Below are 15,828 nucleotides of genomic sequence, written 5' to 3' on the forward strand. Positions count from 1 at the left end.
GTTTTTCTCACTGGGAATTCACAGAGGGAAACGTGCCAAGAATATGTACACAGATATGCTATTTAAGGAATAGTTAGTCTGTTTTGGGGGAAGTGCGGTAATCTGCTTTCTTCGTAAAAGGGTTACATGAGAATACCGATGCCACTCTCCTTTCTGAAATGTAACCAACCGCACTAGTTCAGCACAAAGCCCAAATGTAAGGAAAAACTCTAGCCTTTCTCTGTCTGACTCGAATCCATAATTATTAGGAAGTTTTATATTCTGAAAGCTCACATAACAAAGTTAGGTTGATGTAATTGAGAGTGCCATCATTCTTATACCTCTTAGCAATAAAGTAAATAAGCATTTTTCTTGGGATACTGCATTTAGTAGTTCCAATTAGGCCCTATTGCTAATAATATGAATTGAATGGCTCAGAATAATCACAGGTCTCATTTAACTGTTAGTAACTTTAGCTTTATATGTGCCATATTCTCGTGAAATGATGTCTGGTTTTCAGGGAAATAATTTAAAACCATGATTCAGATTCTGTATATGAATACAAACATAAATGGACACTCTCAGGAGGTGAAATGTCACATTTTTTTTAACTTCAGGGGCACGTCCCACCAGCTCTGACAGTGGGACGTGCTAAAAAGTGGAAGATAGAAAGGTCGACCTTGCAGACTCTCAGCTCTTCCTCAGGTTTCATATGACAGGACAAACACATTATTTATTCATGTTTAAGGACAGCTTGCTCAAGACTTACCAACACATATACCCAGCCCACACATACATGTAATATGGGCTGAATAAATCTCCATAAGGAGATCTGTTGTGCATGCCAATGCTGTTTACTGCTGGTTGCTTCCAAAGCAACAATACCAGGAACTGGGCAAAGGCACATGGAGAGAAAGAGGCCGAGCTGATACCTGTACAGTAATCACTGTGAGGCCACGACTCTTAACAAAATAGTTGACAGCATTTCCTACAATGTTACCCAAACAGTAATGAGATGACTGGCTTTGTAATAGTTTGCTCTGCCAAGGACTATTGTTCTGGCATTTTCCATAAGAGAATGATCTGGCATCATTTTTAATAGGCATAATTCACCCCTTAAACGAGGCCTCTTTGGGGTTTGCCAATTTGCTTCTATTTTTCAGTGCTTACAGTTCTCATTACCAACATAACCGGTGACAAATGTCAAATTATGCATTGCTATTAATATAAATGAGCTAAACAGTGAGCTAGATAAAAGTATCTTTGCTATAAATACATAATCTTTGAAATGTTCAAGATCTACGAAGTTGGATTTACAGAAATGAATGACGTTTGGTTTTGCTGTGACATTTCAGCCAATAATTATTCTTCAAGAGCAACTATGAAGGCTACTGCGCTCAGTTAGCTTTGAAATTTTACTCTGTCACTCGGCCGCTTGTAATGTTTTTTCATAAAAGTCAACATGAAGCCAAATCACATTATCATATGTTGATTTTTTGCAGTGTAATACAGAGTCTCCACAGGCCTTTTACATCACCCAAAAAGCCAGGCGGCTGATTGACAGAACTTGGCTGACTGTGGACCCTCCTTCCCAGCGTCTCCTCCTCTCTCTCTCTGCTCTCCCGTCCTCTCCTCTGCTCTCTCTCCCTGCCTCAATTGCGAGGCTGCGCTCACCGACTCGACACGGCGAACAGGGATGCAGCGAGGGCGCAGCGCAGCCTGAAAAATGGCATCACCACGCGTACTGTGGATCTATCCGTCCCTTTCCCTCCTGTCCTCTCTGCTTCTTTTCCACGCTTTTCCGCCATGCCGAGCCTTACGGAATTACCCGGAGAATGAAGGTGGGTTTTTGCCCCCGACGTGTTTCGTGGAGCTTTAAAGTCGAGTGAGTTTAGATGACTTGGTCGTGCGCTGAGTTGTTGGATGGGGAGCCCCATCCCGCGGCTCTCCACTCGCCGGCGAAGGAGCGGAGCGCAGCGGCGGAGACTCCCGTTAAGTGCTGCTTATAAATCATGCATAAAGGAAAGCGGAGAGAGGGAGTAAGAGAGACAAAAATAGTGTTCGTCACGTTTTTTTCTTTTCCGAGCATGCTGACATGAAATTTTTATGACATATAAGCGCAGGCAAACCTGTCGTGTATCATCCAGAGAATGCTGAGGTCGACTTGTCACTTTGTGACATTTTATTAATCAGTGGACTATTTTTCCCTGCGTCAAAGAATACTAACTTATAATGATTATGCCAAAGCAGCATTGGCATCTCTGTCAAAATTCCTCTTAATTATAGATATCTTCATTATTATTACAGACTGATAAATGTTTTCTTCTCTGCCGTGGACTGTTGCCACTGCCTCAGTCTGCAAATGAGGAGCAGCAATTACATTAAATTTGTCACACGCTGCTGCTGAGCCTCTCTCGGTTATTGTATTAACATCGATGCTCAGCCTGAAATTAGCCAATGTATTTACTTACTAACTACTCCTGACTGCTTGCTGGGTTGAAACATGGGGGCTGACTTGTTTAAAGGGAAGTTGAACTTGCACTAAATGGAGAAAACAGCAGATCAATGTGCTAAAGTCATAGCCAGAAAAACAAAAAACAAAACAATTATTAGTTTATGAAGCAGGTTATTTGGATTAAATTGGAAGTCTGTGGTGTTGTTTTGCTTGTTGGCTGTCAGACAGTCTGGCTGGAGATGATACAGCTGTGACTTGTCATCCTGTGAATCATTTTGTTCAGTGTTCCCCCAAAAGCTCCACTGAGTCTTGTTTTGAAGCTCAACAAAGCTTTTCTGTCACTATGAGTTGCCTTTCATTTATATTATTTTTCTCTGTGTTTTCTCAATCACTATCACACACATACACAGATACGGAGAGACCTCAACTCCAGGCTTACATAGATTAAACAGTGAGCTCTGGGACACTCATACAATGACAGGCCCCACTGAGGTTAAATGGGATCTCCTGTCTCCGGCTGACTTAACAGTATAAGCTGCGTGTACATACATTGCTGCTAAATGTATGTCACAGCCCGGAGGAGTTCACGCAGAACAAAGGTTTTGAAGGACAAGAAAGGCAGCGGACGAGAGGGAGAGTAGAGATGGAGTGGAGGAGCAGGAGGGTTTTTTAACTGCAGGAGACAATGGATGTGAAGGAGACACTAACACACTGCTGAAATATTCAGTGGAGAGAGCACGAATGATGAAACCATCTGGAAGCCAAAGGAAACTCCTGTTGATTTCGATAAATAAACACAGAAGCATGTGAGCCGCTGTGAATGTTTGCAGGCACATGTGGATCATGTTCATGTGGGGTGACTGACGGGTCAGAGGGTTTTCATTACTTCTAAATGCACTTTTTAAATAATGTGCTACAAGTTAGTCATCCTCCAGCCAGTTCCTGCTGTTTCAGACTGTTGGCCTAATTGGCACCTTTAAGCCCACTGCTCCGTGTGTGTGGTGTCTGGTCTGTGTGTGTGTATACATTCACCAGTGGGACAGTAATCCAACGAAGCCACTTTTGTCAGCTACTCTGTGGCTCGCTTTTACCTTTTGGCCTGCCAGTTTTCCTGCTGTGACCGCACGTGCTTAGCTAAGGGATTGTGCTTCTTTGTGCCAGTGTGTGTGTCTATGTGTGTGCGCGTGCGTGCGTGTGTGTGTACCCTGTGTTTGCCTATAAGTGTGCATACTCTCCACCCACGCCTCTCGGTAGTCGTGTTATTCCAGGAAATCTTCCCTCTGAGTCTGTCTCGTACTAGAAGCGAGGCTGTCATAAAAGGAGAGATACAGCTCTCAGGGCTCAATTAAGAACACAATCCCTTTGATAGACATGATAGCGTTAGCAGGAAAAATAGTGTTAAGCTGTCACAAAGCTTAGTTTACCACCAGAGCTATTGATCCGCTCCAAAATTGGTTGGCATTTACAAGAAACTCGGTTGTCGTAACAGAGGGCTTTGGTAAAATTGAAAGAACCGCTTGAAATTGTTGCTGTAATTGCATCTCCATGGGGCCCATAAGACTCTGCAGAAATGGGTTCATTCATAAATTGTGAGATAAAGAGTGAGAAAACTGGTCTGAAGGTCTTTGTTATCACCAGTGAACGGAGGAAAAGGACTTTGTGAGTTATTGCGCACCAGCAGAGGGAGCCCTCCATTCCCTCTGTCTGGACCCCGAGGGCATACTGATGTAACAGCAGGGTGGATGCTCACAGGTTTCCCCCCTTGGTTGCCGTACCATCTCCCACCCTTCTTTGCTCTCAGTCTGTATCCTCTCTTATGCAGAGGTACAACATGTCTTGTTTCTTTTCTCTGTTGCTTTGCACCTAGTTCTCCCTGCGATTTTTTTTCTCTCTCTCATCCTTCTTGTGCCGAATCGTGCTGGGGAAAGGAGCAGACTATCACACCTTTCTATTTTTGTGTCTTTCCTCTCTGCCTCTAAATTTACCTCCTCACTCCTAGAAAATAAGGAACCCCGTGCTTCTTTCCATTCCAACTCTGGATGTTGATTAAATTTCATATTAAAGCGTAAATCCCTGTGCAAGTGGACGTACAGATGAATTAACCGAGGGGTTTTTTTTAGTCTCGAGGTTTACTGTAATCTGTAATTGCTCATGGGAACGCACTTGAATCTTTTTTTAAAAATTGAATTGACCTTAGGGTGCTGCGAGAGATTGCTGTATTGCTTCTTAAGGTTAACACGGAGGTGAGCAGTTAGTGCAGAGGCAAGCATATGTAAAGCATGCCCTCTGTTTCCACACACACACACATTCACATTATGATTCACACAAGATCCTGACTGTGGTATAATGTTGGGTCAAAGGTCTCATCTGGTTTAATTGCTTTAATCTATAATGGCTGCTTGTAGTTATCGGCAGAACCATACCTCACGATGTGCCGCCGCGCGCACGCGTATGTGTGTGTGTGTGCACGCGAGAGTCCATGAGATTGTTCTGCTCCCATGTAACAGCCATGACCTTGGACAGAAGAGGATATAGATCTCCTTTCTCATCAGAGAGCAGCAGAGGAAAGCAGCAAGTGCGAGCACCCTCCTGTTTTTCTTTTCTGCCTCCACTCCGAGCTCGCTCTAATCCCGGTCTTTTATATCTGCCCTTCTCTCCTTTCTATCAGCCTCCCTCGTGGCCTCCATCTCTTTGTCCCTGATTGTTTTTATCTTTTGTTTTCTTCTCCTCTTCCTTCTCTATTTCTCTGACCTCCAGTGTAACAGTAAGGTGGGAGCTCCCGTACGCTTTCTGTAATCAGGTGGAGCTCCTACAACTGCTTAACAAAGGCTCACACGCGAGCGCGAATGGATGTGTGCGCACTCGTGCACACACACACGCGTGCACACACTCTCCCACACTTATCCTATCTTAATGCATGGCTGGGGGGCAGTTTGGTGGTCTCGGTCCAGAGAATAGTGGCACATATTCCGGGGGCTGGCTGATAGATGGGGTTATAAATACAACTCAGTGACAGAGAATGATTCTGCTGTGCGCGCTTCACCTCATGGACTCATTGTGTGTGAGGCTGTGTGTGTTTAAGTGTGTGTGTTTAAGTGTGTACGTGAGTGAGAGAAAGGCTGAGAGACTGGGATTTTTTAAAAAGTGTGAGACAAAGCAAAATGCATAAGGAGAACAAGAAGAAAGACAGACGGGGGAATGTAGTTAAAAAAAAAACAGCTGAAGAGCTCAACCATATCTCTGAGCCCTACTGAGCAGAGCATCCATAACAGCACCCACAAGAGCCTTTGTGTTGTGTTATACTTAGTCATACTTAGTCATCGGTGGCTAAGAGGGTTTGTATTACACTTAACCTAGTAGTTTTTTTAAAATATTATCGTGGAGTTTCGTGGAGTTGCTTTTTTGATGAGAGTCTGACGAGAAGACTGAAATCAGTGTCATGTCTCTGTGCCAGGCATGAAGCCCAAGCCAGAAGCTAGCCAGCTTAGCTTAACTCCACTCTGGTCTGACCCCCTAAACCCCCCAAATTAATGCATTATGTCTGTCTGTATTTATTTTGTTTATTTTGTCTGTGTGTGTAAAGTCTAAAAATGGCTATGCATGGTACAGTAGTGTCGCTGATGATCTCGGTCTCTTAGTTAGGTCACTGCCAACATGTAGTCCACCATCATTTTTATTTACTGGGATTTATGTGTGTTGTACAGATGTGACTGTGGCAGATGTTCTTCAATCTATTCCTTTAAAGACAGAAAAATAATTTTAAGTATATATTAAGTTTCCATTCATGTTACAATTCAGAACATTATCACTCCCCCCAAAACAGCCATACCTTCTTTTAGCACTCGGGTTTATTCATGTATGAGAAACAAGATATAGATCTTTCAAGCAGCTCTTAAAAAAAAGACAAGATAAGGATCTAAATTATGAATGCCATATGCATATTTCCTGTGTATCCATATGTTTACTTTCACTTTTGGAAACGATATGGGCTGTTTTTGTATTTTATATTCAGAAGTGTTGTGAGACAGGAGATTATTTTTATCTCAGTTCCCACCACGGGGATGAATATGTGCAAGTCTCAACCAGCTGAGGCTTGAACATGAACAGTTTTTAGGCTTGAATGATTCCCTTCGGATGTCGAGTTCATTAATGTCAAAGGAAACCTTCCTTGGCTTGCGATGTGTGATGGCTGCAGTGAAGTTTGGCTATGTGGCCCCTCCCCCATTTTCTGCCACCACCACATCTGCTGACCCCTTCCCCCTCTCTGATATGAACAAGCCCTTAACTGCTGGTCAAATTACTGATCACTGGGCCTTGACTACCATCTACCCACCACCCTCAAGCTCTCCTTCTTTTCCCTCTAACTGTCCTTCCTCACTCACACACACAGCACACCCCTGGCGTCCTTCGTCCCGGATATGTTAGTTTTTGCTTATTTATTTATTTTTGGCTAAATTGAATTAGGTTTTTTCCGTGTCTCCTCACTCCTTTCTCTCTCTCATATTCGGTCTTTTTTGTGGTTGTTGCTGCGGCTGTGAAAGCCTACGTTAACCAGCTTTGCAAGCAAACATCTTAGCATTTGGTTCAGTCGTTGATGCAACATCTTTACTGGCCAGTGCTTCAGACTTTTCTCCTTTTTTTTTCTTTTTTGTGCACAGGAGCGGCTGAGAGCAAAACACCTGGAATGCTTCCAGAAAATACTGACAGCTACCCTTGAATTTGAAATGGATCAAATGTAGTTACAGTGTCTTTCCCTGTTTTAAACGTCAAACAGCATTTGCTGAAGCATTTTAACTTCAGTCGTTTTTTAGCTCCATCTGATTTTTCTGTTTGTCACATGAAGGCGCTGTAACAGATACGCAATCTGCTAGGCATCTACTGTGCGTGTGGTAAAGACAAACAGTGATGTGTGTGCATGTGCTGATAGTTGGCCGGGTGCAACATCAGTAGAAAACCTGGGTGAGCACGCTTTAATCTGACATGTGATTTCCTCTGTCTCGACTGCTGAGGATCACCCCAGAGATTCCGGGCCAATTTGCCCTCCTGTGACCAACCACTGTGTGACAGCTGCCTGTCTCTGTGTGTGTGAATGTGTGTGTTTGTCCTCTTGTCTGATCAACAGGAATGTCTTTAAGAACTAACAGGGCACAAAAAAAAAAGATCAACAAGAAGCAGAAAAGCAAAAAAAGGAGAGAAATAAGCATGGAAGTGTTTGCAGATGTTGTATTTTATCAACAACAAAACAGAAGAAAAAAAGCATTTTTAAATCCGTGCCACAGTGTCAGTGTGTGTGAGACACATGTGGAGGCATACAGCATGTGTGGTTGTTTCTACTGCAGGTTATTTCTGAATTTTCAGGGTCTCTGGTTTACGTTTGTTTGTGTGTGCACATCACTGTGTGTGTGTGTGTGTGTGTGTCTGTGTGTTTGCCGTTCCTTGCCCTTGATGAGTTGTTGGCATACTGGTGGAAGAAGCTTATTAAAGAAAACAAGTGTCTGGATCTGACTGGGTGTCACACTTCAACCCCGTAAGCATTCGACGAGCTTGCACAGACGAAGCCGTGCCCTCACGCTCGCACTCCAGAGCCTCTTCAAGCGACAAACTAGGGCAGTGCTCCTGTCATAGTCTGTCAGAATATCATTGTTTCTGTCCTGCTACTGTTTCCAGTTTGTGAAATAGCAGAGTAGGCTAATCTGCCCTCTGCTACAATGTAATTCCAAAAGTGCAAGCTGAACAAGCCGAAGTTTATCACATACTTGAATATTTTAATATTTTGGGGGGATTTTGCATGATATGCCTTTTAGGTTGCTGGAGCTTTTTTTCCCATTCAAATCTCCCCTTTTTAAAAATAAATTTAAAAAAACTTCACAAAAGTCATTGCATTGAATTGGGTTTTCTAAAACATTGTTTGACCTTATTCCTGACCTCCTCATAAAATGTATCTCATGGCTGTCATCTCAACCTGCTGACTCACTTATGTTTCCCAGAATTTTTCAAAAGTAGAACAGGAGGCAGAGCCTTCAGGTTTCAGGCCCGTCGTGTGGAACCAGCTCCTAGTTTAGATTCAGGAGACAGACACCTTCGCTACTTTTAAGATTAGGCTTACAACTTTCCTTTTCATAAAGCGTATAGTTAGTGCTGGATCGGGTGACCCTGAAGCCTCCTTTGGTTATGTTGCAATAGGCTTAGGCTGCGAGGGGCTTCCCATGATGCACTAAGTGTTTCTTCTTCACTCTTTTCTTTTCATTCCTTGTGTATTTATACACTACTACTATATTTATAATTAACAGTTTGTAAAATTTGGCTCTTCCTCCCATAGTTTGCTTTTTATCCCGTCTCTCTTCTCTTTTCTCCCTCCCATCACTCCCAGCAGGTCGTGGCAGATGTTTGTCCCTTCCTGAGCCTGGTTCTGCTGGACGTTTCTTCCTGTTAAAAGAGAGTTTTTCCTTCTTACTGTCACCAAGTGCTTGCTGATCGGAGGGTCATGTGATTGTTGGATTTTCTGTCTAATATTGTAGAGTCTTTACTTTGCAATATAAAGCACCTTGAGGCAACTGTTGTTGTGAATTGAAGCTATATAAATAAAATTACATTTAAATGAATACATTTTTACTTGGCAAAAGGTGATTCTGTATTATGAAAAGTTCTCCCTACAAATGATGTAGGTTTTCTGTCCTTTGTCAGGTTTGTTTTTGTGCAGATGGCTTGATTTGAATGCAACAAGCCTCTGTGTTTGATTTTGCTGAATCACTTTAATAGAGAAATTGTTGCAGCTTCACGATAAAGACAGAGCGAATGAATGCTTTTGACGACATGGCTTTGATTAAAGCTGACTTAATTTTGCGCCCGTTGAAGTGTAGTAAACCAACATAAGTTATTTGAACAGATGCATAGTGGGAAAGCAGCAAGAAACAGAACTGACTTAATGAAGGATCGGGATTAGAATTTAAATCAAATCAGCTGAATTATTCATAGATCCATTCGGTTTGCAGACAGTTATAAAGAAAATATAACATTCTTCTTCTTAGGATTCTTTCATAAAAGAAATAATTAAACGCCACATCCATAAAGGGCACATAATATTGCCTGAAATGTAGTAAAAACTTTTCCATATGTGACATAATGATGTTCATGTGTCTGAGTTATAAAAGGAAAACTGCTTTTAGCTCATAAGGTTAAAACAGACCATCGAAGCTATGAGGTAATCCATTAAAAATTTATAGTGAACGTCGAGTGACTTAATGTCTTGTCATTGCTGATTATATAATAGAGATATTTCGAACGGCATCCACCACAACAGAGTGCTGCCCTCACAGCTCCAACTTTTATCTTAACATGCTCTGCATCCAGGGTGCTCAGTACAAATAAACCTAAATACTTGACTCTATTCACCGTTGCCTCCGTGTGGCATTCAATGGAAACATAAAAACAGGGGAAAGGGATGTTGTGTATAACAAAATGCCGGGAAGTCACTGGAGATAAGGATACAAAGGATATACTGTATCGCTCAGTTTTAATAAAATGGCATGAGCGCAAGGATGAGAGAGCAGATGGAGAGAGAAAAGCACAGGGCTGATTGAGAACCCCTAGTGGTTGGTGAATGACTGGAGAGAGGGCTGATGAAAAGACAGCAAGGGTAGCAGTCTTGGTGTGACGCCAGTGTATTCCTAAAGTTCAGGGCTCAAGTCTTCCCACTCCTTCATCCTGCTCTCCATCAGCTCATTTGTTGCCCTGACAACGCTCTTACTCGTTGAACTGCACCCTCAGTGGAGTGGAGCGTGGATAAAGGTGTGTGTGTTTGTGTGCATGCTCTTTTTTTTTTTAGCTGTTTTATGTGTTGAGAAATTTGTCCTGTATTCTTAAAGCCTATTGACATTTTGTTGAACTCAAAGGAATGGTCCTACATTCTTGGCTAGCTGTTTCCCTGTTTCCACAATTTTTGTTGCGCTAAGGTAACAGTTATTACCCCTTTATAATATAGCTACACGACTACTGATTATGGAAGTTTTCTACCTGCGAAAACACTATCATTCAGTCATGTGGGAAATAGCTAAGGCAGACTATATATAAAAGATGGAATTAGTCAGTTTACTGTTGGTGCTAGGACCATACTGTTTGTTTGATTGCTTGTTTTTTAAGCCTGTGATGATCATATTGGAACTGGCTGATTTTATGCAAAATTCTAAAAACTTCATTCAAGTGCAGCCGCTGCTTGCTTAAGCTTCGCAGCATCTCATTTATCTCCCTTTAGATTTTTTCTGAATTTGCAATTGAATTTATCAGGTATGTTTGAATTTGCAAGTTGTGATTAACATTTTTATTGTAACACAAAACAGAAGCATAAAAGCCGGGGTTTTATATTTATAGAAGGAGAAGACAGTGAGATATCAGCATATTTAATGTAGTGTCAGCAGGACTCTTCAGGATCCACTAAGCCTACTCGTTTCAGTTTAATATGATGTGTTCTGAGATGAAAAGGATCTTATAAACTCATTATGTAGTCACATATTGTCCTGTAGATTGAGTCTGTGTGGTGGTCTTATTGTGCAGTCCCTCTCTTTGTGGCACTGGCACAGTCTTAAGGTATGTGTGTGTGTGTGTGTAAGCATCCTGGTCTCTTTGTGCACCAGTCTGGCTGTTGGCAGTGCTGTTTGATTCTTGGCAGGTGGATCACAGCTTCTTGCAGCCCAGCTGAAGCGGTGGATACCATCCAGTGAGCGAGCGGTCGAGAGACCTAAAAAGACAGGGGATAAGAAAGAGAGAGGAAGACAGAGAGAGACAGACACCACAGAGGGAGGAAGCGGGAGTGTGAAGGAAAAATAGACAGACACAGAAGGCGATGAAGAGACAAAGAAACAGAAAAAAAAAGTTTTGCACATTCTCCGCATTGTTCTATAAGTAGTTGCAGTTTCAGTGTTTTACTGCTTTTGTACAGGAATTTCTAATTCACAAATTCACACCCTCCACCCCCACCTCCTCCTCATCTTTCACTCTCAGAATGTAAACCTCACAGTCTGGTGTTGAAAATCAATACGACAGCTTGTTTCTCTGTAACAAAACAACTCTCACAGTAATCGGGTCACATGTGCACAACTACGGATCTGTGCACTTGTGTCCTCTGACAAAGGCCTCAGGCAATTAAAGTAATGTTTGGGTGTCCGTGAGCGAAATTGTTGGGTCCCCCGGAAGGCGTATTGTTAGCCAGAAAGGTTGGGAAAAACCTTCTTAGTAGATGTCTCTTTGCTTTCACATGGTCTTTCCACACTTGGAAGATGTTCAGCTGTCATGTTTAGATGCTCACGGCCTGAAGATTGCCTGTGCATGTTTGTGTGTGTATGTTTGTGTGTGTGTGTGAGAGAGACCAGTCATTAGATCAAATATGAACCTGGTCTGAGTGACTGAGTGATGAGCTTTGAGTTTTTATTCTGGGCCAAGGCAGGTCTTGACCAGGCTTAGATTTCACACTCACACACAATTCAGGCAATTTCCCCTGAGAAGGGGAAGAAGAGATAAAATGAGACATGATGAAAGTGTTTAGATAGACTGAGGTGTGGCCTTGTGTTTGTTTGGGGAAGACTGGAATGTATTTACATAATTTCTCTGCATCTTTGTCTTTGACACATGTCACGTACAGATACACAGCCATGCATACAGTATAGTCTGTACATGCTGGCTGTGTCAGCAGCCAGGAAACTATACCTAATACATTATTGATGTGTCCAGTCAATGATTACAAGTGATAAGAGGTATTGACAGGTGTTAGGAGAAAAGAAAAAGTGTTGATCTGTAGGTTTATGTGGTTGTGTTTTCCCAGTGGGCTGCAAAATGGCTTTAAAGTAGGTCTATGTATTGACCTAGTAATGCTTTAGCTGACTAGACAACAATAAGACATATTTTGCTATAATGAGAAAAAAGCAGCAAGTACAAAAAACAAACAAAATTTTAAAAAAATTCACATGTTTGAGACAAAATCTAAATTGGACATAAAAAAGGATTAGTTACTTCGGATATTTACAAAGACAGAACATTTCAAGAAGTTGGATTTAATGATGTTTGCTACCTGCAATTTAATGCTAACTGCTAATACCAAAAATGCATATCATTTTTTGTGCTTGAAATAAACAGATTCTGGCTGTGTTTAGAAAATAGTGCAACTTGTTCGTTTTAAGTTGCCTGTAAAACGAACCAACACTATGAGCACTGTTTGGATATTGTGCTTATATGCTATATAAATCTGGCCCCTAAGATGTTAACTGGTAAGTTTTAGCATTTAGCTGTTTGCTAGGCTAGGCTAATTCCATACACTAGAATAATAAAAGTGTCTTAAACCTGCTGCCTTTTTCAAGGTCACCAGGTTATGGAAGTTTGCTTCAACCTTTAAAACTATTATTCAAGGGTCATTATCTCACAATTTCAAACTACATATCTCAAAAGTTTGACTTAATAATGCTAACTTTTAAGAAAAAAACTCAAAATTTGGATAATGACATGAACTTTAACTTATCTGTGGCAGAATCAAGTTTTAGACTAGGGAGCTTTTACAGGACAGTTTGGCTGTCAAATTCCACAAATTTCAGGTATATATTCCACAAAATATTATCAACGTTTTTTATTCAGACAGTTCCTTTGGTCGAAAGCAGTTGAGAAAGAAAATTAATACAAAGTGACCTGTATTTTATCCAGACAAAGTAACTTATTTATAGACAGACACGGTGATTCAGAATTTCAGCTGAGTTAATTTAAAGTTTTAATCTTCCAATCATCTGCACTGTGTTGTGGAGATGAATGGTCTTTTTTGTAATTTGGGTGAATTGACCCTTTATAACTGTCAAAGGTACTCAGTTATACTCTCTGTGAAATACATAAAACGGTACTAAAAGAAGTGAATCACAGAGAATATCACATAATTCATAATTGCTTGTATTTGAAACAGGCAATTTTGCTAAATTCCTTGTTGATAGGAAGCTTTTATCTTCGCGCAGAGATATGAGAGTGTGGGGGAAAATAACGTGTGTGTGTGTGTGTGTGCGTGGATGTGTGCCTCTTTGTTGGATTCTGAAATCATATATTATTATACTATTATGTCCCATTTCTCTGTGCCACTCCAAAGCCCATGAACTGAGCAAAGCAGTCTAAATGGTCTTTAGTTCCTCTAAATACACCATGGGCTGGAGGCTCCGTCTGACCTTTCGCTGCGCAGCACCTCTCCACCACTGTTTCTGTCTCATCCCTCTCATTTAATCTATCTCTCTCTCACCCCGGCTCCACTGTGCAGCGCCTCTCTCTGCTTCATTATACCATGCGCGCTACTTTCTTTGTGGCTGTTTTCTCACTCGCATACCGCTTTGTGCAAGTGCAAGCAGACACACGCAGATATGTGTGCTATGACACGAGCACAGTGCACATATATATACACGCATTATTACAGCATGACACGCCTCCCTGCTGTCACACAGTGTGCTGAGCTGAGGGGAATGGCTGGGTTTCAGTTAGAGCTGATGAGCAGCATGAGCACAAGAAGAAGAGAAGGGAAGGAAAAGAGGAGGCTGGACCAATTTTACAGTCCCTTTGTTATACCTACTAGCAGTATGGATACACAGAGGCCTTGTAAACAGACACGTTCAGCCCTTTTCAATTGAGCGATTAGCCTCATTTGCATTCAAGAGAGCAAACTTTACAGTAGCGGTAAATAGTTTTTCCAGGTCACTGCCCCTACCTTATAAAAATTGGAGTGAATATGAAAGTGCGCTGCTTAAGAGGGATGCTTCTTGTTTAAATTGTGTCACATCAGCGACTCACACAGCTGATCTTGGATCTGTGGATTGAAAGCATACATTCAAACCTTTTCACAAAGGAAGGATAACCTGTGAAGCACACACAATATGAGAGAGAGAGAAGAAAGAGCAAAGCAGAAGTCTCTGCAGATGGATACTGATTAAATATTGATGGTCAGCAGTGTTGAAGGCTTGATTAGGACCTGAGTGAGCCAAGAATGAACAGTGCCGCTCATCTATAAATGCACTAACAAGTACCACGACCATATATCTGTGGTATTAGCAATTTGGCGATACATTGGTATCAGCCAGTATCAGCATTTATAACAGCTGATAAATGAAAATTAAAAACATAAAGAAGAGACACCCTTCAACCATGTTATGAGCATTGATGTTGCATACTTTGCCTGCAAGAGGGCATGCTGCAACTTCTCTGCAAGTCTGGAAGAGTTTGGCACCGCATAAAAGAGCAATCCATGAAATGTTGTGCCATATTTTCTTAACAGGAACTCCTAAACAACTGCACATTACAAATGTCGGGGAAATCTGCAGGAACGTGTCTAGAAGAAACAAAGATATGATAAAAATGTATCAGACTTTGAAATAATTAAATATCAGTATGAGCCTTAAAAGTCCTATATCGCTCAGGCTCTACTAACAAGTGATAAACACACACAGGTGCAGAACCGTGCTGTGCAATCTAAACAGGTTTTCATTGTGCCTCCCATAGGTCAGCCTGCCACAGCGTCTTCTCACTTTTCACTCTCACCTTCCTGCATCCCCCCTCTACTTCCTCTTGTTATGCAGAGACCACACACTGGAAACAGCACGTTGACTTCAGAGTAAACCAGACATGCACACGTCTTCAATCAACAACAAATGTACTTAAAATAATGCATCAAAAGGCAAACAGATTATTATTGTACTATTCCTGCACTTAACAGCACAATAATCTCCTTCTAGCCACCGACTGAACTGAAGTGAGCCTTAAAAAATATATATAACATGTAACCAGCATTTTCGTCTGACTACTCACTATATTGTCTGAAGCCAATTTCAACTGTAAATACAGTCTTTCTTACGGCTTCATTGAATGACTTTGTGTCCCCTTGAACTGGAACAGCTGCAGCGCAACCACAGTAATCTTGGAGTTAAAATTATAGGTTCACCAGTGCTTCTGATTCCATTGCTGGTGTACTCCAACACAACAAAAGATGCCCTTGTGGAACACATTTTGAAAGTGTCTTTGTGGAAAACTTACAATGCGACATAATGTTATGTTATACATTCAAGAGAGAAACATGCCGCACCATGTCTGGAAAACATCAGTCGTTCTTTAAGGAGGCAGGGATCAACAAATGCCACAAAAATGTCCTGTATGTGTCTGTTAACATTTTCTCTTTTTTTTTTTTTATCTTCCTTGTGTTGTCACAGTTACTTTGCTGGACTCAATGTCAGCTTTGGCCGACCTGGGCTGGGAGGCTTATCCTAATGAGGGGGTGAGTACCTGCAGTGTGCAACACACACACACATAGATATATATGATCTGGCACAAAATAAGATGTTATGTTGGCTTGCATTATTTCAGGGGAAGAGGTAAGGACTCAAAGCTAGCAGGAG

General features: G+C 41.6%; 1 protein-coding gene across 3 annotated transcripts in view; it reads left to right on the plus strand.

The window, feature by feature from the left end:
* Nucleotides 1-1,647: 1,647 nt before the first annotated feature.
* LOC146687901 (ephrin type-A receptor 3-like) overlaps nucleotides 1,648-15,828 on the plus strand; it is an 80,871-nt gene continuing 66,690 nt past the window's right edge. For all 3 annotated transcript variants that reach the window (XM_085438795.1, XM_085438796.1, XM_085438797.1), the window contains exons 1-2: nucleotides 1,648-1,820; nucleotides 15,643-15,707. In XM_085438795.1, coding sequence (XP_085294921.1) covers nucleotides 1,706-1,820; nucleotides 15,643-15,707 — 180 coding nt within the window. In that variant the 5' untranslated portion in view covers nucleotides 1,648-1,705. The remainder of the gene's footprint in view (nucleotides 1,821-15,642; nucleotides 15,708-15,828) is intronic.

The sequence above is a fragment of the Copadichromis virginalis genome, linkage group LG18, assembly GCF_057382275.1.
Source record: "Copadichromis virginalis isolate Kocher_CV1m ecotype Utaka linkage group LG18, C_Virginalis_male_GT1.1, whole genome shotgun sequence".
Classification (NCBI taxonomy): Eukaryota; Metazoa; Chordata; class Actinopteri; order Cichliformes; family Cichlidae; genus Copadichromis; species Copadichromis virginalis.